Source organism: Clarias gariepinus, chromosome 25 (genome assembly GCF_024256425.1).
Source record: "Clarias gariepinus isolate MV-2021 ecotype Netherlands chromosome 25, CGAR_prim_01v2, whole genome shotgun sequence".
Taxonomy (NCBI): Eukaryota; Metazoa; Chordata; class Actinopteri; order Siluriformes; family Clariidae; genus Clarias; species Clarias gariepinus.
Genome location: NC_071124.1, coordinates 20,251,019 through 20,278,303, shown reverse-complemented (window position 1 = coordinate 20,278,303; position 27,285 = coordinate 20,251,019). Strand labels below are relative to the sequence as shown.

Genomic DNA, 27,285 nt, shown 5'->3' with positions numbered 1-27,285 from the left:
GTGAACTTTTTAATATTTAACATTATAATAATCTTATATTCTAAATGAACCTGAGATTTATTCATCTTAAACAATAATAACCAAAAATTGTGTGAATTACATTCTTTTTCCTCTTAAGAGCATTGTGCATGACCTCACCACAATACTGACTGTCATGTTAAGTTCTGGACATGTAAAAGTCTGCAGTAGTTCAGAACAAGATACTGTAGTTATTCATGATGCTCCTTAGTAAGCATATTTGATGTGATAAAAAAAAAAAAAAAGATTTGTATCAATGTTTGACTTTTCTTAAAGGATGTCCTATTTTAAACCTATCAAGTAAGCAGTTAGGACAAGAAGTCTTAAATTATTATTATTATTTTTTTTTTTTACAAGTCAGTCACTTTGTTTTATAAAGAATAATATATATTTAAGCAAGATTAAACACTTGCTAAACATCTTTTCTTTAGTCTGGAGTCTCAAATAGGTGTGAATCAAGAGTTCGAGTCAAAAGCATGAGACAAAAAGACGCAACTGCTTTTTGTAACATTTATGCAAAGGGTTTTTGAAATCTGATGAAAATAATGACAAGAATAATAATATGGATAAATGCAGCATATAAATATTCAAACTTTACAAAATTTAATAAATGGATAAATTTATTTGTTAAAACTACAGAAAAGGGGTAAATACCTTTTAAAAAAAAGCTGTCTTAGCAGGGTTTGTACAGTGGATAAGGGAAAAAGGGAAACAGAAAAGCACTGCGACATTTCAGTACAGAAGACATCACGTCTCCCAAAAAAAGAAAATCTGACGTTTTGAGAAATTACAAGAAATATTTACTAGAATATTACAAAAGGTCTTCATTTTCACCAGCCTTGTGAAAAGTTGTGTAAAGATGAAGAAGCGCTGATCTGGAATCAGTTTGCTATGGGAAACACATCCAGAGACAACCAACTTCAGCTTAAAGAGGGTTCGTTTATAACTATGGGCCATGTAAACAGACAACAGGTAAATTGCCTGTCTAGCGCCCTCTCTTGCTTATATTTTTATCTGCATCGCAAATGGAATTCAAAACTACCTGTGGAACAAACTGAAAGACAAGCTCAAAATGTATAACAATAAATAGCGGTGAAAAGTTAATTGAACATAAAGATGATGTTCAATGATCTGTGACTGCATGCTGGTGCTTTTCAGCCTTTAAAAAAATGTTGCCAAAAGCCAACACTTTGCTGACAAAAAGATTTAACCTTTGCTTCTGGACCTAGCACAGTATTCCCCTAAACAGTATTGCCAAAATGCTCTTAACTAACAAACTGCCACTGGTAATAAAAGTTTGATACTGCTAAAATATCTGCAGTGCTCAAAATAGAGAAAATCTATACATATTTTTTGAAATACCCCACACAAGACATAAACTGCAAATAAAAAAAACAGAAAAGATTACTATGCATTTAGTTACATGTTTTAGATGTAGTTAAAAAAATAAACAATGAAATAGGACCAAAAAAAAAAATCTCTTGATGATGCTGCAGCAATATTTTGAGACGTGGCTTAGCGTTAAAGACGTCGAGTCCGCGTACCAGGAAATGCAATACGGTGTCGCATTTTGTTGTTAGCTGATTATTCCTTACGTCAAGTCCTTTAAGCTTTTAGCTGCCTGTACAAGCTCGGGTTAGATATTAAATTAGCCGCTTATTATGTGTCATTATGTCGACTTTTATATCGACTGCTGAAGATTAGGGAAGCAGGACAGGCCAAATCTGTCATGGCCATGTTTAGACCAGAAGTCTTCAATAGTCTTTAATTTTATGCAGAGTTTTGTTGTCACTGGTAGGTTTTCATTTCAGGCAATCAGCATTTATAAATAAAGTCAGATGTGAGATCAGATGTGGTTCCTGATTGGTTGGAATGAAAGCCTAAGGTCACTAGACACCATGAAAGAAAAAGTCAAATAGGTAGTGTGTTGACTAATAAAATCCTGGTAATCAAGGTTTCAATACAAATCCAACAAAGAATCTAGTATGGTTTATTCACTGACAAAGAATAATGTATTGGAGTTAATTTTGTTAAATTGTTAAGAATTCTAAGAGGTATTGAAATGTGTCTTCGAATCAAGTTAGTGCACGAAGAAACGGATCAATGTGACTAAACTGATGCGAAAAAGAAAAGTGACTTCACTGAGATCTTCCTCCTTTTGTTAAATGGTGGTTAGACTAGATTTTAAGACTGCCTCCAAACTCTTGCCTAGTCATTTCTAATCATTTATTTATTTGATTTTGCCATGTGTACGTGTTCATGAAATAATTATCACGTGACTCGTATCCCATCTGCTCCCACGGTCTCGGCGACATCTCGTTGCCCCAACATCATACAAGCTCAATAAGAATAAGTTAAAATCTGAAGATAAAATCTGCAGGACAAAGGCAGTAGAGTCCTGTCTCCTTTAGTTTTAACATGTATATGCATGTATGCGTGTGTGTGTTCATCTATGTGCATGTGAGGGCTCAGAGGCTGACCTGTATGTACAACTTGTGTGCTCACAGTGAGTGAGAGTGTGAGAGTGTTTGTGTATTTCAGTGTGTTGTAGATTCAAAGCAGGCTGGCCAGGCTGGTCGTGGGTCCATTCTGAGCTTGGATCTGCACTGGTGGAGGTCCATCTGTCCACTGAAATTAATTTTCACACACACAGACACACAATAATAAACAGCTTGTAACTTTAAAAGACTATAGCTTTGTAACCATGACTACAGGAAAATCTACTAAACCCAAAACACATGAAAGTCTAAATGATCATAACTGTTAAATAAAAGGAACAAATAGCAAAAAATAAATGTGTGGTCTGGGAAAACCAACTAGATGTCAAGTTCTACTTAAAAAAATGTCGTGTTTATAATACGTTTGATTCTATCTGCATACGAAGACCATGTAAGAAGTAGGAGAGAGAGATTTTTGACATACAGATAGGTTCGACTGGTCCTAATGCAGCGCTGCTGTAAAAATGCCACTAATGCCCTTCTTATTTCTTTTTCCCCTCCCATTTGTTGTGACATTACTCGATCTCCCAGCTCTACAGTGCCATCTGCTGCTGTGGTGCAGTCACACGTTGCACTTCCACAATCAATGATATGCTGACAACTATGGAGAACTAAACATGACAATTATAAATAAATAAATAAATAAATAAATGTGTGAATAAATAAGTAAATATATAAATAAATAAATTAATAAATACAATATACCCTGGAAAATTGCTAAATGTACTCCTATTTTTGTTTATTAACATATTTCAAGATTTATTTATTTCTGAATTTCCACATTTCTTCATTTATTTATTTTTGTGTTGTCACATTTCTTTATTTATTTTCCACATTTCTATATTTATTTTTTTGTCGCTGTATGCTGATAAGGTAGGCAGTCCCAGCCTTAGTCGAAATCGCGACGAAGTGAGATTGTTTTTAAGTAGTAATGCCTTGACTTGTAATGACTGCTGTCTGGCAACTATGGTGTATTTTTTTACAAGCTGCCGCTAATAAGTTAAGATCATTAGCCAGTGTGTTATGAGCTAAAATGCCCCCCTGCCACGGATTTAGTCCTCCATAGACAACAGTGCAATACTAAAAAAAAAAAAAAAAAAAAAAAAATGGGTTGCATATTATTTTATGTATTGTATACTGTTTGTATTAGATTCCTACAAATTTATCTTTAAAAAAAAAATTCTAAATTTGTGTGTATATAAAAAGACCTGAGTTGAAAAACTAAAATAAAATTGACGGATTAACTGAAAGATTTCTAAATCAAGGTCAAATTAGCTGCTTCTATTTAGTTTAAACCTATTTACCAACGAAAGAAAATAAAAATATATATCACCTTAAGTAACTTTTACCTCAGGTAATGAGAAAGATTAGGATGGATGATGATGATAATTAAAGGGAAATTTAACTTCACACTGTAAATATGCTATTCTTTAACATCTGGCAGAAATTTAGTTACTTATCGGCAGGACAGGTTATAGAGTCTTTTTTCCCTTCCTCCTGCTTTGAGGACACACCTCACTTTACAGGAATTTGTGGTTGTGAGTCATGACACAGAGGAACATATTTAATTTCAAAAGAACTTGTAATATAGCCCTAAATGACTACATCAAACATTTCCCAGGACACTACATGCTGAAAAATGCTAATAAACGTAAGCATGGAAATAATTTATCCCCATGTCTAAAGCAAAAACCTGCAGCTTATCGTAAGCAAAGAAAAGGAAAAAAAACCCGCAATGATAATGACTGATGAAGAGAAATTGTTTAGGGTTAAAAGAAATGGTCTTTTTGTTAGATTATATGCAGTCAAACTCCCAAAACACATCTGATGCTTATTCTGCTTAAAATGTGCATTATTTTTGTAGCAGCTAAAAAGCAATGGAAGTTTATGAACACTTCATAGTAAAGTTTTGCTTTAGGCAGCATTAAAAATATCCACCTTTTGTGTTTTCTAAAACTAAACATGCCACAAATAAAAGATGGCAGCCATTAAAAAAAATTCTTGCAAATAATTAAACAATTGCAATATTACTCATCTTACGTCCCCCCAAAATGAATTATTTTTCAAATACCTTCAAATGTCCAAACACACCAACTTTACAAAGATATATATATGGTGTAAATGTGAACATAAATTGTCGTAAATGTGATTCCCATGAACGCACATGTGAAAAACTACATGTTGGTGCGGTGCAGCACTTACACTTATGAGGTTGTGTTCAGGCAGGCTGCAGGCAGCCATGTGGTCCCGTAGGAGCTGCTGCGAGAAGTTCTGGTGCATCTGTGCCGCTTCGTGAGCATCTATCGTATTCCCACAGGCCTTGTTCAGATCTGGGCACAGAGAAACAGGGATGCATCAGCTTCTGGTGAATCATAATCAAAACCTTTGGGAACCAGGTCATATTTGGGGAATGTTTAACTTGCCAAGAATCCCCCACTACTTTCCACTGACTCATAGGATAATTTAGAGAAACTTAAATAAAAACAGCAACCTTTTTTGATTTGCTCTGGGCTAACACTACTACAGGACTATCAGGCCTGTTAAAATCAGATCAGTTAACTGGCGGCAAAACAAATGTGATTTTCTTAAGTAATTGTATTAAAAAGACAGCCGATGTGTAGATCCATCAGTCGGTTAAAGAGACATCTCTGTGTCATTCAGACACAAGTCAATCTTTTTTTTTTTTTTTTTTACGTACATGCTCCTTATAGCTTTATTTACGCATTTCCATTACCATGATGGAGAAAGTCACAGTTCATGTGCAATATTTGCCATTATTTTAACAATACATTAAGCGATGTATAACACAGGGCTGCGAAGTTCACAATGCATCCCATCTAGGCAATGCTGAAAGCAACCCACTGTGATAAAGAATTATTTTTTTATTTATACCAAAAAATATGGTGAAAAATATTCACGAAAAAGAATCCACAAAGCTCAGAAAAACAAAACTTGTAATTTTTTTTGAGCTCATTTAGACATAAAGCCTAAACTTTAAAATGTTGTGAGATGGAAATAAGTTTATGCATGTCTTATGTTTTAATGGTAGTGAGAACTATTTACCTTTAAGCAGGGCAGAAGACCAGAGCTGAACAGACATGTCAGGAATTTTGCTGGCCAACTGCATGGCTGGAACCACCATATTGTTGCTTTCCTGTAGGAAGTCAACACGAAAACATTATTTTCCAGCTTCTCGATATTTGTGAGATCAGACATCGTCTAGTCACTTTATCCCAGAAAGTGAAAAACCAATATACATGCTCGCACAAATAATGGTAAACATGTGAATAATTAATTTCCGATGGCTGAGGAGGATATAAGAGCACCACTTACCCTGTGGTTTCCCAGAACGTAGAATATGTGTCCGAGAAGAACAAGCGAGCACGCGGTCAGTCGATTCAGATCCTCAGCATTGGACATCTTTAGAGTCTCACGCAGGAAACGCCTGCACGCGTATAGACACACGAGTACAACCACGGTTAAGTGTACAAAATTTTCGGCTTTTGCACATAAACAAAAAAACCCTAAACAAAGTAAACAACGTGTTGCTTAGAAGGAAAACTAAACATCAAACAATTCAATGCAAATACATGTAAAACAGCTCCCTGAACCGATGCGGAACAAGAGACTTGTGGTAACGAACTCACTTGGCCTCATTGTAGCGTCCCTGGAAGAAGGAGAGGAGACCTCGGATATAAAAGGCTGCGGCTCGCAGACAGTGAGAACTGCGAATGGGAGAAAATGGGTTCAAATATGTTTGCTGACTGCAGCACAAAAGCAACAAATCTTTTACGCTTTAACTTTCACCATTTACAGTGCTGTGAGAAAGTATTTCTTCCTCATTTTTGACTTTTTGCATATATGTCACACTTAAATGGCCTTAGAAATTGCTTCTTCTCCAGCAAACTTTACAGAATGACATATCAACTAATTTGTTACTCATCTGTTCTTGAATTTCTTTAGATTGCGACATTATGATTGCGATGCTTTTTGAGATCTATCAGTGTGCTTCACTTTGCCAAACAGCTTATATTTAAGTCAATTTATGATTCAACAGATCTGACAGTAATCAGGCCTGGGTGTGGCAAGTGTAATTTAACTCAGCTTTCCAAAAATGTGGTTAATCAAAGTTCATTTCTTCATAATGATCTCTATCAATTATGTGAAATATAAGGCAAAAAAACAGGAAGGGAGCAAACAGAAGTTAGGTTGTGTTTTTAAAAATCCTAGTCAGTGCTAGCATGAAGGTCTTACCTGACAGGGAAGTTGTGGTCAGGGTTTATTCTCTCTAGTAGGCTATACAGCTGTTGAGAGAAATAAAACATAATTTTCACTCATTAGTACCACCTGGTATAAATATGTAAGACGAATATTAAAGATCAATTAGCCATTGACTGGAATTGGATGGTTTTCAGCTTGATTGTCCGTGAGAGTAGACCACATTCTCTCTCAAGTTATGCTAATGCAAGTTTGAATCCGGCACAGTGTTGTAGTGGTGAGCACTGTTGCCTTGCTCCGGCCTAATTTCCTGGCCAGGCTCGATTCCCGTCTCCGAGTTCGCATGTGAAGTTTGTGGCTTGGTGGGTTTCCTCCGGGTACTCCGGTTTCCTCCCACAGTCCAAAAACATGTAGGTTAGGTTAACTGGCGTTCCCAAATTTCCCGTAGTGTGTAACTGAGTGTGTTAGTAATGGGCGATATAAACGATATGCGATATAAACGATACAAAATTGGTCTGCGATAGAGATTCTAATTCTATTGCACTATCGCGATAATGCATGTTTGATGATACAATCTACCCGCAAAATTTAGAGCAATGAGCTGCAGCCGACTGCAACGCATCATCTTGAATGAACATGGCTGAAAGCGTCAGCGAAACAGAGGAGCTCGTGAAAAAGACTGGTGCAATATCTGTTATTTGGACGTGGTCTGGCTTTAAGCCGTTCGACGAGCAGCAGCAAAATATACTTTGTAGAGTGTGTGGGGCAAAAGATTCAGCTAAGAGAGGTAACACGACTTATCTGTTCTACCACCTCAAAACTAAACATGTCGTCGAATACCAGCATTGCCAGGCAATACAGCCAACCGCAAAATCCAGTACGAAGTACGCAAGACAGAAAAAACAGGATCTGATCCAAACCTTAATCCAACAGTCATTTTCAAAAGGTACTCCTTATATTAGGAAGAGTCTACGATGGATTAAAAGTACTAGGGCCATAACTGTTTACTTGTGTAATGACAAATGGTGTGTATTAACAAAATCCCAGTGAGTGCCTGATTTTAGGATTCGTTGTTGTGTTGCTTTTTAACTGAAAAGACACCAGACAGTTTTTCTGTTCTTTGCATATTTTGTGTCCTTAAAGAAAATAAGTAAAACTACATTTGCACTTTTTTACAGTATATATGGCAAGGCACAAAAAAAACTTTTATACTTTACTGGAAGTATTTTATTCATTTATTTTGTGCTTTCATTTAGCACTTTATAATGTTTTCATTTGAAGTATCTGAGCACTACACTTGGAAGAATTTTTTTTATTTAAAATAGCCATGCATAATACTGAAAGTATATCCCTAATTCACAGTGTGCGTTACCTTAGGCTGCAGGTCTGAAATATGTTTTTATTTAAAGTATCTGTGCAGTACAGAATTTTATTTGACTAATTAATACTGAAAGTATAACTTAGTAGTTCCTTAACTAAAAAGACACCAGTTTTTTTGTTCTCTGCAACTTGGCATTTAAGAACCAAGGACTTAAAAGAAAAGTCTTTCTTTCTAAAAGGCACTACAGTGTCTGCACAAAGACACTTTCTTCTATGCATATTTGCACACCAGTACAGTATATTTCAATTTGTACAGTATATTTCTATTTTTATGCACATCATATTTCTATGTACAGTATATTTCTATTTTTATGCATATCGTATTTCTATTTTTATTTTTAGTTCCATTTTTTTCTAGCACATTTCTATTTTTATTTTTAGTTCTATTTTTTCCTAGTTTAATTTAATTTTTTATCGTATTCTTTTATTTATATTTATTTCTTATTTGTAAACTTTAATTCTCTTTTAGGGTCAATAGCAGTCGTATAATACATTTCACTACATTTCGTACTGTGTATGTTTGTGTATGTGACAAATAAAATTTGAATTTGAAAAATTTGAATTTGATTTAGTTTATTTATCTGCAACATTGTGTTGTTTAATTACAGTTTTGCTTTTGCACAATAAATGTTCTCAAAACAACATGCAACGTTTCTTTATTTCTTAAAAAAAAAGCAGTTTGGCTTTCCTAAGGGTCTATGTAACCTGTTCTGAAATGGTTCTATTATAATTTATATATCGTAATATATATCGTTATCGCAAGCGGCTGCAATGTATATCGCAATATGGATTTTAGGCCATATCGCCTATCCCTAGAGTGTGTGTATGCGCCCTGTAATGGATTGGCACCCAATCCATCCAGGGTGTATCCTGCCTTGTGCCCGAAGCCTCCTGGGATAGGCTCCAGGTCCTCACGACCCTGAATACAGGATAAAGCGGTATGGAAGATGAGTGGGTGAATCCTGGCTGATGCTACAGCCATCTGTAACCAGGAATCTAGAGAGCAGATGGGCCATGCTCTTCTACTTGCGCTCTCACATCAAACATGGCCAATCATGGGCATCTGTGAGCTCACACAGATCGCAATTTCCTAACGCACACAAAACACAGCATAAGCAGCTGATTGAAAAGTCGTGGTCAGCCGGAGTCATGTGTCTCGAAGACATATGTGATAGCCTTCACGTTCCCTGGCTTTAAAAAAAAAAAAAAAAGCTGTCTATTAACTGGGAGCACATTTTCATTTTGAGATTTGTCTGAGTGAGACAAAAACCTCTATCATTCTACAGTTTTGGATAAATTTAAAAGTGATTTGCAATGACTTGCTTTATTATCGGCATATTGTTGAATTTTTTATAAATGAGTAAAAAAGAAAAAAAAAGAAAAACAAAAAGTTATACTTGTGGTGCGAAACAGGCCAGCATTTTCTGCCAGCAAAAAGGTACAACAAATACATATGACCTATAACACAATATTTTGATATTTACTAGATATTTCTATTAATTGCACATTTCTGAGATCCAACCTACAAATCTTAGCTCCATCTACCTGTCTGCACAAGATGAAGTAAACAAAAAAACACAAATAAAAAAATAAATTAAAGGGGAAGAACTAAACACTTTGTGTACAAACATGGCACTGTTTGTCAGAGCCCTTAAAACCCACAGATTTTAAGTGCTATTTTAGACTTTTTTTTGCATTACAATCTAAACATACCTACATACTGTATATAAGTGGACTTCGATATAAAATTGATCCGTCCCTCTTGAGTTTTAATAGTTAATTTTTGTCGTTTGTTTTTTCAAGAAGGGCCTGTTCACTGTGTCTCTCTGCAGAGCATACGTGGCTGTCAGTACGCGTCAGTACTGTTATTCTTTTTACAGCAGCTGGCATTCGCTGCGATCACTTCCTCTCAGTACCCCGCGGTAGCAGAATAAACAGGTACACATTTATTTTTATTTAAAAAAGAGTGGGAAAATATATTTGGACGGCCAAACTATATTCTGTGTGTGGGAAACACTGATGTTTTGAAGAAAAATTCAATCGACCAAAATAGAAATTGTCACCACAGACATATGGGTTGACTCACCTCTTGGTGTCGGTTGCCCTCCCTAATGTACACACTGGCCAGGTTGGTCACGATGAAGGTCCAAAGCTCCTGGTGTGTAGTAAGCTGTGGAGCAAGCAATTGAGGAAGTTAAACTGCTGAATCTTTTCGAACAAGAAAAGCATTACAGCTTAGATTTAACACAACCTCAAAAAAAAAGCATAAAGTGAACAAATTAGCAATAATAAAAGACTTATATGCAAAGCATGATACTAAACTTAGCAATTAATGAAGACAGTTCTATTAAGCCAGCTCTGACCTTCGCACTATCACTTACTGGTCTTCCTCTCACCCCATACTAAACATGTCATTGCCATTGTTAATTTAGTTTTTAATCAGAGCGATAATAAGTTCTTAGCTAGCCAGCTGGGTGGCTGTCTTGTTTGGCAAACAAACATGATAACAAATGCAGCTTGTTTTGTTCTCTGATTTAAATGTCTGTTAGTCTGATTGGTGATCAGCATGAATTGTGGAACAATGCTGCTTTTGTGCTCAAGAAAGTGAAGTTTGTGGCATCCAGCCCTCTTTATTCACTGCAGCATCCAAGCAGTTTGCAGTGCTCCGTCTTTTACACTTTACAATAGACGAGGAGTTTCATTCTTGCTTGATGGATTAACCAGCAAATTCCTAACACTGATTTGGAAATCCTGTCATTGAATCAGGATTGCCTGCTGCTGTATTGTTTCTTGCTAGTGTTTGGATCATCTTTACGGTCAAAAGTAATGTCCTTTCCTGTATTGAAATATTTACTTGCAAGGTTCTACAGATACTAGCAGGTGTTTTGTTTTATTTCTCTTCCTGTCCCTGCCTTTTTTGACAAAAAAAAGAAACCACACACACAAGTCTGTTCTATCTTTTGCATTAACACAATAGAAAGTCTTTTTGCAGCTGCAGCAACAACTGAACAAAATACAGAGCACTCACCCGCAAGGCTGTAGTGAACTGAGCTTCTGCGTTGTCCATACAGTTCACAGAAATACAGTAGAGCCCCTGACAAGACAGATATGCATTAAACACACGTACAAAAATATATATCAAACAACTGGGCACCCCTGCTTCCCATTGATGTCATAACACACTAGATAAACAACTAAAACAATTTTTATAATTAATTTAATTTTAATATTTAATTTAATTTTCCCCTGAACATGTCTGCTGTGTGAGTGGAGAATAGACTCACTAATAGCGTATGGAGCTGAGCAGCGTGGTTAGAGAACAGACGAGGAGATTGCTGGCACAGCTGGCACACCTGAGAAATCTGTTCAAATTGACCAATTTTATTAGAATTTTTTTTTAACGACCCCCCCTTAATAAACCCCCCTTCAAATGTGAATCAGATGTAGCTGTGAGCTGACCTCCTGCAGCGCCGTCGCTTTGTGACCTGTAACCAGGCGACACATGATGATGTGCTCCAGCAGGATGACTTGGAATGATGAGAGGATGGGACTACAGTCCAACACTGGAGAGAAAAGAAAAGTGAAAAAAAAAAAGGCAAAGAAAACGTCAGATATTGACCAATTAGATATAGACATGACACCTGTGGACTCATCCACATAATGTCATAATAACCAACACAGCAAAAAAATAACTAAAATTAAGAAAAAACATGAATGTAACAGGTTCAAGGAAAACACATATATTTTGAACCAATGGCCAAAAACACTGCTATCTAGTTATGTTATATCAGGGACTAGAAGCATTTACGTAAACCCTTATATTCAACTAATAAAGGAAAAAAAAATGGAACGCCTGAATTTAAAATTGCATTGTGTAAACATCTTAATTTGTCTGTGAATGTCTAACACAAGTGGCTGTAATATTACGGTGGAAGGAAAGTCCATGAGAACAAAACTCTCCCAAGACTTTTTTTTACTTTAGACTTTCATCCACCGGGTCTCTGGCTGAGGAAGGAGCTCTGACTGGCTCACATTTTTATACATAGTAAAACATCTAAATAATCACTAAGAAAATAAAAAACAATCATAATGCAGAAGCCAGGATTTGTCGGAAAAGATTTTTTATGTTCTATTATATTTTGAGCAGATTAAACTCCTTACGGTGGAAAGTACCACCTTGGTCATGTCAGTAACAGTTATATTCCGATTACATACTTGGAGCGTCTAAACGCATTTTTTTTTAATCAGCTGTAAACAGTTATGTCGGAATTTTAATATAAATTATTTCAATTAGACTAAACAATTATTGTCCATGTGCATGTAGCTATTGTGCAGGGTTCCAAACCACGAGTGTAACCTCAGCCTTTTATTTTAGTGTTTAATTAGAAGCCATTATAAATTGTATTTCTATTGAAAACACACAACCTTTTTCATGATTTGGTAATTGTTTGCTTTAGTCTAAACTGATTTGACCCAAGAAATTACAGCTATAAAACCGACCAGTCAGTAAAACCTACATTGAACTACCTTTAGCAACCTACATTTAGCATCAGCTTATCATGCTTACTAAAGTCCTTCTCCTTTTTTCATGCTTCAATCATTTTAATAAGCACAACTGTTAGACTATGAATGTTTTTTTTTATCACCTTCTATAAGGCTTATCCAGGCACTTAGAGCACGAGGGATAAATGATGAATGAAGTTAATTGATTTAGACTGGTGCCATATGTACGTTAGCATACATACACAGATGACAAGCGCAAGCGATCCATAATTTCTCCAACGGTGTATGTGACCAAGACGTTCTGTTCTCCTTTCTCTCTATATCCTCAAGTGTATAGATTGCAGTATATCTTAACTAGTGCACAGTTCTTAATGTAGAATAACCCACCTTCCAGGGGTTATAGTTATAGAAATACTGCAGTGCATTTGTATGCTGGTTAATGCTGACTCACTCTTTAGTTTCTCTAGTTGCATTAGAGCCTTGTCTGTGTACTTTTGCGCCTTCTCCAAGTATCCGGCCTGCATCGAGTGCATTACAGTGACCTGCATGACACACAAACAAGATTTGCAGTTAAACGCTTGGTAGAGATAACTATTCAGAACAGACAGTAAGGACTTAGATCTGAAACTGCACACATCTGTATTCACACCTTAGACTTACTAGAAACTACTAATTGAATGGTGTGTGAGAGCTGCATGTGGGGGAGGAGATGTCTAAAACACTGGGGCTTTTCTGATCTAATCTTGTGTGGTATGAACTTGAGCAAAAAGCAGTATAAAGTCCAGTGCCACTGTATGACAGCTTGATATAAAGACACTTGAAAAAAAACACAAAGTCATGAGGCCAAATGTAAACATTGAATATGTTTAATATTTCTTTTAATATCATATCTTCATTGATATAACATATTTGCCTTTTTTTCCAGTTTCCATTTTTAAATGGCCTCCTGCCATTATAATATTACATTATATTACAGTATATTTAGTTTGAGCTTAAATGCAAGTCCCTCTGTTTAAAAGCAGCTATCTAAAAGAAACAGAAAATACTTAGATTCTTACAAAAACAAGAGAAATCAGGCGACCACTGATGTGTTGAACAATCACTAATCAATGAATCATTAATAATAATAGAAATAATATATTTATTTGTTCAAAAAAACAAGTCTGCTAAAAATACATTATCCAATACTGCTTGAACTACAAGTGCTCCCTCTTGTGGTGTACAAGTTAATAAATAAGTTAGCTAATAATTGAGCGTTGTCTAATAACAGATACATTTTCACCATACTGTTTAAGGACATTTAATCAAGTTAGACTCTGGATATGGCTGTAAAAGATGCGGTTAACCAATTTCAGCCTGCTAACACTTTAGAACAGCGGTCTAATTCTCCAAAGCATACGTAAATCCTCATAAACCGTCTCAAACAAGTTTTCAGCCTTGCTTGTGGCTTAAATCAATTCTTCTGTAATGAAGATTGTCTCTATGCTAAATGAAACTGTTAACTTTCTAAAGGTTAAGACTTTTTATGCAGAAAACCCACAAAAAACAAACAAACAGCTGGAACTTCTAATAAAATATCACATGACTAAATACTTAAGCATGCATTAACCAAAAACATGTTCTGTCTGAGTGTGCTAATTAGTCTGAGGTTGCAACTTTAAAGAAAGTATGTGTGCACGTGTGCAAGTATGTGTAACACATGTACGTTTAAAAGAGAAACATACCAAGTAGACAAGCACACACATATGCTCTTTAGGAAGCCAGTGGAAGAGATCTGCTGGGTTACTGGGCAAGATCTCATCATCGTGGAGTGTTGAGATGGTCTGGATGCACTGCTGGAGTTGCTTTAAACATGGCTTCACGCTTTTCACCTACACACGTATGCACACAAGTCACGTGGTTAAACAAAATGTAATTTTCCCACAACTCAAAAACAATATTCTAACCAAGGATTTATGGAGCAAGCACAGTTTTAGTTGGAAGCCCAAAAAAAAAAAAAAAAGAAGATTTGCACTGCGATGACATACAACTTTTTTTTTTTTTAATAATCAAAACAAACATAGTCTTTTGATTTAATGCTCTAAAAACATATTGCTAAACACAAAGGAAACCTGGCAGTGTCAGGTTGTACCTTTTAGTATAATCGCCTTTGCAAAGCGAATGCCCCAACACAAAAGAGAAAATAAAAGTTTACATATTACATACTGTTGTATATTTTTATTATCAAAGTCAGTAGTGTATTATCTGGTCAGTTTTTTGCCATAAAATCGTCAATAAACCACTCACCACACAGTAAGACCCGTGAACCTTATTCCCAACTCCTAGCATTCTATACACCCTGGGAACTTAACCTAAACCTGGTGAGCATCAAGGAATGCAAGACTGACAATTGAATGTCGACACACTGACCTGTCCGGCATCCAGGTAATGTGTGACTTGCAGCACCAAGAAAAAGACCCTAAGGGATTCCTTCTGTATGGGGTTTCCTTGCCAGTTCTCCACGATCTGCCCGCACAATGTGAGCAAAGGATGCACCTCCTGCAGCTTACGTTCCATCAGCAGCAACTGCACACACATCAAATAATTAACCTACAACTAAATTAAACTGCACAGATTACCGTATTGCTGTTACTATTCAGTCATCAGCATTAATGTGTTATTTCTAAAAAAAAGAAGAAAAAAACAACAACAACCTACCATTCCTTTACTCAAAAGAAACAGAGCTCTGTAGGGAAAATATCACAAAATCAGAACGATCGATAACAATTAACAAAAATAAACTTCTCTATATACAAATATATCCTCTTCTGTTATTACATTTTTTTATACATATAATAGATATTCATACCTGGTATATTCTGATCCGACGACCCTGGCATATTCAGCACCTACACCCAATAAATCACATGCAGACACCAAGTCCTTCTCTAGTGTGTGCAGTTGCTATAAACAGAAAAAAAAATTAATAAATACATTTTAAACCTTAACACAACTTTCAAAAGAGTGTTCCTGTTGCTGTTTTTTGCGGAAAAACTAGCCTCTACTTACTGCTAGTTGAAATAACAATCTGCAGTGCCAGTAGGGAGTCTGCTGCGAAATCTGGATCGCTTTGCGTAGTAAAGGTTTAGCAGAATCAACCAGATTCTGGAAAGGAAAAAATGTTTAAAAAAAATAAATAAATCAAATGCTTAAAAAAACATCATCATTAAAAATATATTTTTCTTGTACTAGAATGTCATTAATATTTTATTTTTCTGTGTTTTAAACTAGCTTGTTTTTATCTTGTTTTTGGCAAGTCATTAGGAAAAAAAAAAGAGTGCTTCCTGTATCCTAATTAAAAAGTATTGCAAAACCTCTTTTCCCACAGGATATAATAATAAAACATTTTCCAACATTCCAATTCAGATCAAATCCTAAAATTATTCCTACTGGCAAATTTTCAACAGTTAAAATACAAGCATAGACTTCGGACATAGTCCATGTCGACGCCTATTCAGATGGGACTAATATGCCAGAGATAAATGGCAGTGATAATTAAGCTACCCCCACACCCCCAGGTTAAACTAATCACATCTGAATAGGGCTTATGTCAGGAGCTTTTAAACAAAAGGTTGTGACCCCACGTAAAGTAGTTTAATTTATAAAAATGCAGTCTGCTTTACTTTGTTTTACTTATTTATTTTGTATAATATAAATTCGTACTATGAATTGGACACACGAGGCAAATGTATGTAAAGAATATTTACATGCTCTTTTGAACTTAGTGACACTATCCTGACACACTTCAGCTTAGGAAATTGATGGGAAAAATAGGAATTTCACCATCCCTCTAAAGCTACAAGTTCCTCTAGAACATCAAGTCCAACAAGGAAACAATACGTGTCACAGAGGCAAATTAAAAGATCCGACATCTATTGGATGTTGGAATATGACAAGCTTAGGGTTGCAGAGAATTAAATATATCAAGTTGAGGCAATTTTCCCAAAACAAAGTTGCGGAGTTACAACAAGTCAGAAAAACTGGGCAGAGAGATGCCGAGCCATCTGGCAGAGCTCGAAGAGACATGCTTGAACAACTGTGCAAATCCAAAAAGCCGTTCAAAGTAAAAGGGCTTGTCGTGGTTTATATGGAAAAAGTTACGCATACAGGCTATAAGAGTATTAATAACATACATATATGAAGATGACAACTGTCATGGTTTTTAACTGATATGTTAAGGATTTCCCTCCTCCACAAACTTGGCTTAACATTCAATGTTTGAGCATTTTATTTTAATTGTGATGATAAAGCGATATCCGAGAAACACAACTGAAGAATGTCTTAATCATCATTTTGCTGAATTACATTGTAATAGTGGATAATGTACATAATTCTCACCTGTTGGCAATAAAGCTCTGAAAGGAGACTGGCAGCTTCAAATTTAACATCTTCAAACTGGGGGATCTGGGAAATCTGGTTAAGGTTATATGTGTGAACTGGATCCTCAGGATTTGTCTTGGGTTCACTAGGAAGTCTTTAGAGTTAATTAATGCACTGACAGATTAGACAATACAAATATATCTGTGTGAATGCAATGAGTTTTTCTTTCTTATTTCATTGCAAACGTGTAAAAGGATACTTGTTGCGAGATGCACCACTAAAAGAAAAAGAGAGATGATCAGCTGAGGCATACACACGCTCATAAGAGAAATATTTAACGAAGAATACGAACTAGAAACTAAATATACGAAGCGGGGAAACTAGCTCATCACGTTAGCAAAGGCGATTTTTCGCTGACCGACTTCACGCCAGGACTGACCGCATTGAAAGGCGTAAAGATATGTAATTATAACTATTATTTCATAAGATGAGGTATTACACATTGAAAAACTAACATAACATCTCTAAAAACTTACATTACTCCTATCGATAATATATATATATACCTAGCTAATCTAGCTAGCTAACTAAGTATTCCTACAACGGCGCTCCCCCTAGTGAGGCCTACATTTTCCGCTTCTCCGACACATCCTCGGTATTTCCTTCCCGCTCTTACCGCTTTCTCGAGATGGTTCCGGGCGAGGTCGCTGTTCTTGGTGTGGTGATAGAGCACCGAGCCAAGCTGAAGATGCGTTCGGGCTTCTACCCTTTGTGGAGGCTTGAACTGAAATACAGCCTGGAGACAGTGCACACAGAGGCGAATTTTAGGAGGACTCGAAGTGCGAAAATGTTCCGCAAAACCAAGCAAGGCAAGATACCAGGATTCCGGGGCCTCTCCGCCAGTCGCCATTTTGACGACAATAACAACAAAAACAACCGCGGCCTAAGCGATATGGTCTGTTCTCGCGAGATTTCGATACGGGAACTTCCGCACACCGGTAGGGTTGAATGGGGCATCAGTATGAACCAGGGTAATCCTGACAGCTCTTAGGTGTGATGTATTAAAAACATTATTTCTCCCATTAAGATAAACGCTGAGATTGTCATTTTAAGTGCATTGGATTCACACAGACACAGGTAAGTACACAGAATTAGAGGACCAATAAAACTTTAATGGGATGTCTGAACACATTACAATATGTTTTGAGAACAACCAAAATAAAAAATATATATAATTACAGTAAGTTTTCATAATGTCAAACTTTAAGAAGTTTGTAATATTTCAGTATTATTCAAGGAGAAATGTGAAAAAAACTAAACCGAAAAAGACAAACGGACATTTTTACTTTCTGATGCATGTTACAATGATATCAAGGTGTGTATTTTCAACTACATACTAATGAAAATGTGAGACAATGAAGATATAAAAAAAAATACAGTGTAATACAGAGTCTTCAGTAATATGGCCTCCTTGGATTATTCTGGTGGAAGGAAAGACAAAAGAGCAATGAGAAATAAAAAAAATATATATACATACACATATATACACAGTATAAAAAACTGGACAATACAAAAAAAATGCTCTTTCTTAACATTCAGCCTGTTTATCTGTGTAATATAAGGGGTCTCATATGCCCTGCATGATAGTGTACACCCATCCTAATAAATTTTTTTCTCAAGTTAGTCCAAAATAGATAAGCTTTCATACGATTTGCAGCATCCGAAAAACAGGAATGTTGCACCAATTTAAGTGTTAATCAAATATATAAATTTCACACCAGATTCAAACGTTATGAGCTTTATCACTCAAATATCATACAGTGCAAGATGAAAGTCATCATATAATAAATATGAATTACTGACCAAAGGGTTAGGTCTGAAACGGTACGCCAGCATCATTCTCTTGCGGAAAGCATCGTATTCGTCATCGTTTTTGGATAGTTCAGCAGGTCGGTCCACTCCAAACCCTGCTCCATCTATTGCTGTGGTGCCTCTAGAATGATATTTTAAAAATTGTAAAAGTAGTGAACAGAGCAATAACCGGTAGAGTGATAAATTATTTGCTCCATATTAAAATCAGTATAATTCACCAGATCTATACATTTTTGATACAGTGTATAGTAGTGCACCACTCTGTAACAAAATGCAGTGTCTCTAATCTTTACCTGTTCACAGGGTTCTTGATACCCTGGCTGTCGGAGCCCAGACCCTCTCCCTCCTTCCAGCCCATCTTCATTAGCATTTTGAAGCCGATGTTCTCTACAGTCAGCTTGAACTCTTTATACTCCGAATAGTCTGGATCTCTGCCCTCCTGCACAACGAACAGCCACAGTCAACAGACATATTGGAAATCTCCAAAAAAAAATTCATACTAAGAATGATCATTCACATCAATATATAAGCACTAAAGTCATGAATTCACCAAGTGTCATATAAACCATCGACATATACAGATATCTAGTAAGTGTATGTATGTCCTGAAATTATCCAGGATTGTGGCATTATTTATAAAGTTTTTTAAATTTGGTATTTTTATTAAAATGAGAAAATAAAGATAAGATCAGTGCATCAAATTACACTTTGTCTTGGAGGAATGTCTGAGCATATATAAATCACTTTTTGAATGTGGTCTGAATGTTTCAAAGATGCACAAATTCTCATAGACTTACTAATGCTTCTACAAAGAAATAAATATCTCACCTTTAGAGCCTTAAACGTTTCCATGAACTTTTCCAGCTCATCAGGTGGCAGGAAGTCACCAATGAAATGCTTTCCTTTCCCCATCTCAGTCAGCTGCTCAGCCCACTCTACATCGAAAGACAAACGCCACATGATACGGGATGATTAAAATGTTTTATAAATATTAGGTTTCATCCGAACACCATTTATGCTGGATGTATTGGCAGTTGTGTCCTAAATAAATAAACCGACCCCTTGTTTTTTCCATCTCCATCTTCCTGAGACTATGTTCCCAGGTGCCGTTCTTGGAGTCGATCTCCTCGTCGCTGTCATACTCGTGCTGGTGATCCCGCACAGCCTTTTCCCACATCAGCTGCATCTCCTGCATTGCCTTCTTGTGTTTCATGATCATATCGAACATCTCCTGCATCTGGGTACGTATTGCATAAAACACAATGCATGTAACTTCAGAGTTAACAATGGCATTGTGTTTAATATTAAAATGTGTTGCATATTAAATCTTGGTGTCTAACACAAATGAAAAAAAGTTGTATTTAAAGTCAGTAATTAGAAATGTCAGAATTTTAAATGTATCAGCATGAGTTTGGAAAAAACAAACAAACTTCAAAATATCCAAAAATACTTCCTTTGAAACTGCTCAAGTCCAGCATTAAAAACTACAGTAAAAAAGACAAGGAAGTCTGGCTCCTCGGAAGCAAATTTGAGGACTTGCACAGTAGTACTCTTTGGGATTGTTTTATCAAAGTGTACATGACCCTGACCTAAACAAATTTGACACAGTAAATGAACTGATATATTCTCTTATTAAAAGTAACAGACTTTATGCTTTCACTATTGGTTTACACATTATGAGTGCAGAGCGTAGCATCTCTCCTTCTTTACATTACAGGGTGTGGATTGTACCTCCTGCTGTTCTTTGAGTTGCTTCTTCTGCTCCTCCGAGAGCTCTGTGACTCCCACCAGGCCCACCGGCTTCCCTTTCTTATAACCCAATCCTATTAGTTCTTGCTCTGGAATTCAGACACATTCCACGCACACACACGCAGTCAACCACAGCAATAAACATTTGTTCATTTTGTATTAAGCTGTGTACTTGTTTAAACCTGCACTTACACAACAGCAGGAACACATTTACATCGTTTGACTCTGCCTGTATGTATAGCATTGCACATAACCAGTATATGTGTGCATGTATATAAATAACTATAATTTTTCTGTGATATGCATTATAGGAGACACAAACATATCAGAGTACCAGACAGCGCTGGAGCATCAGGATCTGGTTTAACCCTTTGCGGGATGACGACAGAAGGGACCGGCAGGTCCACGCGTTCACACTCAGACCCCCAGCGACTCTTCCTCTTGCGCTTTGCACCTGTAGGAGCTGTCTCTTGGTTCTGCTCAGCTGGCCCTGAACTGAAGACGTTGGGAGCTGGTGGAGCTTGAACCTGGTGCATGGTGCCTGAAAAGAAGTCGTCACTAGGTGGAGGTGCAGATCGGCTTTTGGCCTGACGGTACTCTTCCACTTTGGACTTGTAGAAGCGGTGAGCTGGACTTTGGTGATCATATAGGAAGCTAGAGAATGGATGTTATTCTTGGTTATATTTTTAGGCCAATGAACAAATGTACAACAACAAACAAAACAAATGTGTAATAAAATTTACAGCATACATTCTATTTCAATTTTTTAGTCAGTTGAAAGAGAAACAACAAGAAGTCTATTCTACTAATGCTTTATACACATTAATCTTTAAAAATCTGTGTAATATTTGAGTATACATTATTTTCCAGCAAGAGACTTGCACAACAGTGCGGTACAACTATACTGTATTATAACTGTGCTGGTATAAATCTAGGGGTGGTGATGGTTCAGCATGTTAAGACTCCGTGACTGTTTAGAAGGTTGGCAGTTTGAGCCCTAGCTTTGCCAAGCTGCTGCTGTTGGGCCACCGAGAAATAAATTCTCTAATATAGCCCTAATGAATTAAATAATTCATAATCTAAATGAACTTTCCTAAGTTCTCAAACCATGATTAAACCATGATCAAGCTACTTTTTTGACAAATAATCCCAATTTAGCCAGTTTCTAAATCAAGCCCTTGTCATTTATGATCCTAATTAAATCTATTTCAGTTTTTTACACTATAAAAAAATTAAGACATTTAAGATGATAATTTGAAAAACTTGTTTTCTTGGTAAACTGGAGTCTCTTTATCTGTTCTGCAGGTGACATATACATGGTGCATATAAAAAAATATCATGGAAAGCATTCCCACCTGTAATTTTATTCAAGAGTTAAACACATATATTCAAGATTCACTACACATCAGGTGAAATATTCCAACTTCCCCCTCTTTTTTTATTCCAATGATTATGGTAACAGCTTATAAAAATCACAAATCCAGAATCTATTTAAAAACTCCATTCATACAGTCACAATGTACTTCAGTACACAGAACCACAATCATGGGGGAAGACTGATGACAACAAGCCTTATGTTTGTAATTATGTTAGTTTGTTCCATTATTTAGGAGTGTATGTATGTATTTATGTATGTATTTACAGTACCAGTCAAAAGTTTGGACACAACTTTTAATTCAGTATTTTTTTTTTTAACGTTTTGAAACAATACTGAAGGTTTCAATACTATGAAACAACACATATGACAGTAGGTAATTAAGCAACAGTAAGTTGTTATTTCGAGACATTACGGTCAGCTGTTCTAAAATAGTTCTTGCAAGGACTGTATTGTCATATGCATTTGCAAAACCCATCAAGCTCCATGATGAAACTGGCTCTCATGAAGACCTTCCCAGGAAAACAAGACCAAAAAAAAAACCTTACCTCTGCTGCAGAGAAGTTCCTTTAGATTTACCATCCTCAGAAATCACCAATTAACAAACAGCACCTCAGATTAGAGCCATTATAAAGGCTTTACAAAGAATAAGTAGCAGACACATCTCAATATCAACTGTTCAGAAGATTATTGCATATTCTGGGTGTCTATGGAATCGAATCAGAAGGAGCAAGCAAACATTTGACTCGTACCGTACGCATGTTTGTACGTATAAAACTGGCTGTGATGCGAAAAAAACTTTATGAACATTACACACACACACGTTTGTGACTTTTATTCTGTGAATAAACAATAACAGCAAAAAGTAACTGCGCTGCACAACACCTTTCCGGACTATGCATTTTGACATGTTACAGTATATTTTTGGTCAACCAGGATGCGACAAAGGGTTATGCGACATGTGAAAATTCTCACCTGAAGGTGGGGCTGTCATGGTTGTGTTTGATAGCGATGGCCTCCACCTCTGGCCCTCCGTCGGCCACGAAGCGGGCCAGCTTCTCCACCACCTTCTTCGTGTCCTCGTCCACTGAGGAGGAGACTTTAAGCAGCTTATCAGTACTGCGACTCAATTCAAACTACTACTCAACTGCCTCATATCAGTCTACTGCAGGTGGAGGAATAAAAGAGGGAGGGGCGGCACGCAGGTAACCTTTAAACCTTTAACACTCAGAGTGAGGCTGATGTGTATTTGAAATAGTGTGACTGTTCTTTTAATATTTATGTGCTGAAACAGCTTTCTCTCGCTCTCTGTCTCTATCTTTTATAGGGATAAATTCAAAATAACGAAAAAGAAAGAAAGAAAAAAAAATCTGTATGTTCTCTTACCATCAACTGGCACAGACGAGCCGTGGTTCCTTTGTCTTAGTAGAGCTACTTTCTTGCGATAGTACAAATATTCCTTGCTGTCCCTCTCAAATAAGAACCTATATACATGTATATAAAAAAAAGAAAAAAAGAGAAATTATCTACATTTAGTCTTCTTCATAGATATAGTATGTGGTCAGTTTGACTCTCAGCCACATACTCATTAGACTTACGCAAACATGGGATTGTCCTTGTAGTCTTCCGAAGCTTTCCTCTCAAGCTCTGGCCCACCTTCGGCAACGAAACCAGCCAACTGGTTGATGATCTGACGCAAATCTTCATCCTCTGGGGGGGAAACTTTAAGCAGGCTATGAGTACGCCGCCATAACTCACACATTCACAACTGCGTACTATTAAGACAGGACACGAAGTGCAGCACGCTGTAAACATGCAGTGTCCACCAGAACGGCATGTTTCGACAGCCCATTACACGACAAACTCACGATTTAGCAAATCAAATCAAGAATAAAAAAAATACATGATGTCCAAAAAGGCAGAATGCAAAATAATAATTTTAAAAGAATACATTTTACATTTAAGTTTTATCATCTTAGGCCTTGTGGCATGGGAAAATTGACCGAAAAATCTTTTAATCCGCACCTTTAATCTCCAGGTAGTTTGCATCATCGATCTCGTCCTCCTCTTCCTCGTCTGGGGAGCTGAAGACATTCGGTCGGGGGACCTGAAGCGGCGTTTTTTTGGTCTGGGAGTAGCTCTTATACTGATTAAGCATGCTGCCGACACCTAAACCAGGTCGCTTCCCAACCAGAATGTTTTTCTTCTGGTTTTGGGAGGAAGATGAGGTTCCTCTGGAGTCCCTGCTGGATGCTGTGTGAGAGTCAGGGCGTTATACAGGATTAGTTTATTTTAAATATAAAAATCCAAATACATTCAGGATTGTATAAAAGGTACACCTGAGTGTAAATATTTTTTACCCAAAGAAGTTAGAGAACTGCTAGTCAGCACAATTTACACCATCACACCCATGCTTTAGATTTTTTTTTTTGTGACATTACCATCCCAACTTTGTTTTTTTTTATTTCTTCCCACATTGCAAAACAATGTTACACAGTGTTCATTTTTTAATCGGTGTGGTATTGTTGTCCTGTGACATCAGCAGTTAGGTACTTCGCTGATGACACAGAGAGCCATCGCCATTAGTGTATTTGGAAGGGGAAAAAAATACTACACGATTGAACAATGTATACTCCTCTGGGGACTGAGGATAATGGGTGATGCAGACTTTATGCCCTTAAATATAGCTCATAAACCAGGATTGTGTGTGTTTTATACCTGAATCTGGGTTGGATTTTTCCTTCTGCATCTTTAAAAACTGCTGAAGAAAGCTTCCATCATTTACAAACTTGTTCGAGGTCTGTCCTTGCGTATCAGGGCTACCGAAAAAAAAAAAAGGTTGTTTAGCAAACATATTTCAAACCAAAATAGCTAATAAGTGTGTGTGTATATCTGTGTCACCTCTCTGCTGATGACTTGTTGGTAGATGACACATTCTGTCTGGCTTGCTCAGCCAACTTGGCCTCTATTTCTCGCTTTTTCTGCGCTATGAGCTCCTCCTGACGCATTATAACGTTAAACTTGCTCTTCTGCTGAGCTGATTTACCCTTCCAGCCTCCCCGAGCTGCAAAACAAAAACAAAACAGGAGTGTAAGCAACATCAATATTACTTCATTATATTTTGACAGAAGAATTACAACAGCTACAGAGCAATAAAACAAATAATAATGAATAATGAAAATAATAATTTTAAAAAATCAATAGCACATATATGAGCATTAGCGGGATTTTTTTTAATCATTATTTCCTGGTGTAACCTGACATTGCTGCGCTATGATTGGCTAGAAATGTACACCCACAGCCAATCCGCCGCCCGGACACGGTTTACTGACCAATCAAAGCGCAGGAGGTGGGACGTATCGCAATACGGGTAGTAAAAGAATAATGCAGTCAGCTAGTTCAAACTTGCTAGCTCAACTAGCCTTCTTTTGCTAGTAAAATAACCGCGTAAATGTTTCAGCTATCGGCTTAAACAGCACATGCTTTGAAATTAAACGAGAGAATCTGTAAATAATCTATTTTAATATTTTACCTGCGTCATTTGACTCCATTTTCAGGACCTGTAAACCCGGGTGACGCTGAGGAGAAGCGCTATTTCGGGCTCTCCAGAGAAAACAAATATATATGGCTGAGGTAAAATGAGGGGATTATACAGCGCCATCTAGCGAACAGGCGGTTGCTATGTTAAAGAAGTTTACAATTACAGTAGTAGCACAAAACAATAGTAAAGGGGACTTATGCAATAAATATAAATAGATAACAGTGCGTTAAGAAGGATAAAAACATATTTAAAGTATATTAAAGTGTTACGGTAAGGTGTCATATACAGTAGGAATTAATTTAGGGGCAGAAACAGATGAGGAGACTGTCAATAAATTTTTTTTGCATTAATCATGATAATACTGTATGCCCATACAAGAGTGGCAGGAGAAAGCAGGACCCACCACTGAATCAGTGATCAAAAAGAATGGTGTGAAGTGGACAGTAAAAGGACAGATCGGCTGTCCATTCATTCCGTGCCATACCCCCACTCAAAGAGGAAGACCCAAATAAATATTACCAGAGTGAGTCAAAAATGATATGCACTCAGGCTATAGAAATACATAATTTTTTAATGTAATCTCCTTGCTTTTTACACTTTGTCCATCTGTCAACAAGCTTTCATTCTTCTCATAATGTTTTTTTTTTTAATGACAGCACTGTCTTCATCATGTGTCATTATGTGACAGAACAGTATTTACATTTGGGCATTTGGCAGACGTTCTTATCCAGAGCAACTTACATTTTTATCTCATTACACATCTAAGCAGTTGAAGATTAAGGGCCTTGCTCAAGGGCCCAACAGTGGCAACTTGGTGGTTGTGGGGTTTGAACCTAGGATCTTCCAAACCATAATCCAATGCCTTAACCACTGAGCTACCCCTGGCCCAGTATCAGTGAGAATGAAAGGAAAGGTGTAAAAGACAGTGGTGAAACCAGCGATGCTCTACAGCTTAGAGACAGTGGCACTGAAGAGAAGACAGGAGGCAGAGTTGGTGGTAGCAGAGATGAAGATGTTGAGGTTCTCTTTGGGAGTGACAAGTATGGATAGGATCAAGAATTATTCCATCAGAGGGACAACCCATGTTAGATGTTTTGGAGATAAAGTCAGAGAGGCCAGATTGAGGTGGTTTGGACATGTTCAGAGAAGAGACTGTGATCACAACCACCCTTAAATAGTGGTCCTCTGCATTTAATCCAAAGTTTAGGCTTCAATAAGCATCTCCCTGTAACGAGCACTGTTGATTGTTGAACCTTTTTACTAATACTGTTCCAACTGTAAACTGTAGGCATCAATTTTCTAGCTTATGGTTGACTTTTGAACATTTTCTTGGTCGGTGATTTACGATTGATAGTTTCTGTTCCATACTTTTATTTACTCTGAATCTGTGTCTCATCACCTGTAATGATTCTCTTTAAGAAACTTTCACCTTACTTAGAGTATCCAAATGTTGTTTGCAGATATCCAAACTCTTCTATTTATGCTCTTCTGTGAGTTGTTTCGGCACCAGGTACACCCTCAGACCACAAAAAACTAATCATGAATGCCTTTCTTTCAGGCAAATCACATGTGCAATTTACATTTCTCTTTTATGAATGCGTTCCTAGAAAATGTAATGCTTATTATGACAAATAAACAAACAAAAAACTATCTATAAGTACATTTTTGACCATTAGAGACCCACACAGATACACACATAGACAAATCTTATCTAATACACCTTTAAGTCATGAAATCAGTTCATACTGTAAGTAAAACAATGAAATTAAATT

General features: G+C 36.7%; 2 protein-coding genes across 3 annotated transcripts; both read right to left on the bottom strand.

The window, feature by feature from the left end:
• Nucleotides 1-514: 514 nt before the first annotated feature.
• Nucleotides 515-17,886, bottom strand: mau2 (MAU2 sister chromatid cohesion factor). The gene is made up of 19 exons (XM_053486685.1): nt 17,653-17,886; nt 17,236-17,253; nt 16,995-17,060; nt 15,666-15,761; nt 15,466-15,560; nt 15,315-15,342; nt 15,027-15,182; nt 14,342-14,488; nt 13,069-13,159; nt 11,574-11,677; nt 11,399-11,476; nt 11,143-11,208; nt 10,201-10,284; nt 6,771-6,820; nt 6,164-6,241; nt 5,850-5,961; nt 5,580-5,670; nt 4,719-4,846; nt 515-2,646 (listed from the first exon to the last, which is right to left on the bottom strand). The coding sequence occupies exons 1-19, from the start codon at nt 17,884-17,886 to the stop codon at nt 2,572-2,574; spliced, it is 1,797 nt and encodes a 598-aa protein (XP_053342660.1). The 3' UTR covers nt 515-2,571.
• Nucleotides 17,887-18,127: 241 nt separating this feature from the next.
• On the bottom strand, nt 18,128-25,610 carry sugp1 (SURP and G patch domain containing 1). Of its 2 annotated transcripts, none has more exons than XM_053487086.1 (14): nt 25,505-25,610; nt 24,874-25,036; nt 24,691-24,791; nt 23,998-24,225; nt 23,571-23,694; nt 23,359-23,456; nt 22,948-23,071; nt 20,932-21,251; nt 20,580-20,686; nt 19,908-20,085; nt 19,677-19,783; nt 19,142-19,287; nt 18,840-18,969; nt 18,128-18,457 (listed from the first exon to the last, which is right to left on the bottom strand). In XM_053487086.1, exons 1-14 carry the CDS (start codon nt 25,521-25,523, stop codon nt 18,431-18,433), a joined length of 1,872 nt encoding a protein of 623 aa, XP_053343061.1. In that variant the 5' UTR covers nt 25,524-25,610; the 3' UTR covers nt 18,128-18,430. The 2 variants fall into 2 exon arrangements, with proteins under 2 accessions (XP_053343061.1, XP_053343060.1); XM_053487085.1 differs by having other exon boundaries at nt 24,691-24,795; nt 24,875-25,036.
• Nucleotides 25,611-27,285: the final 1,675 nt, after the last annotated feature.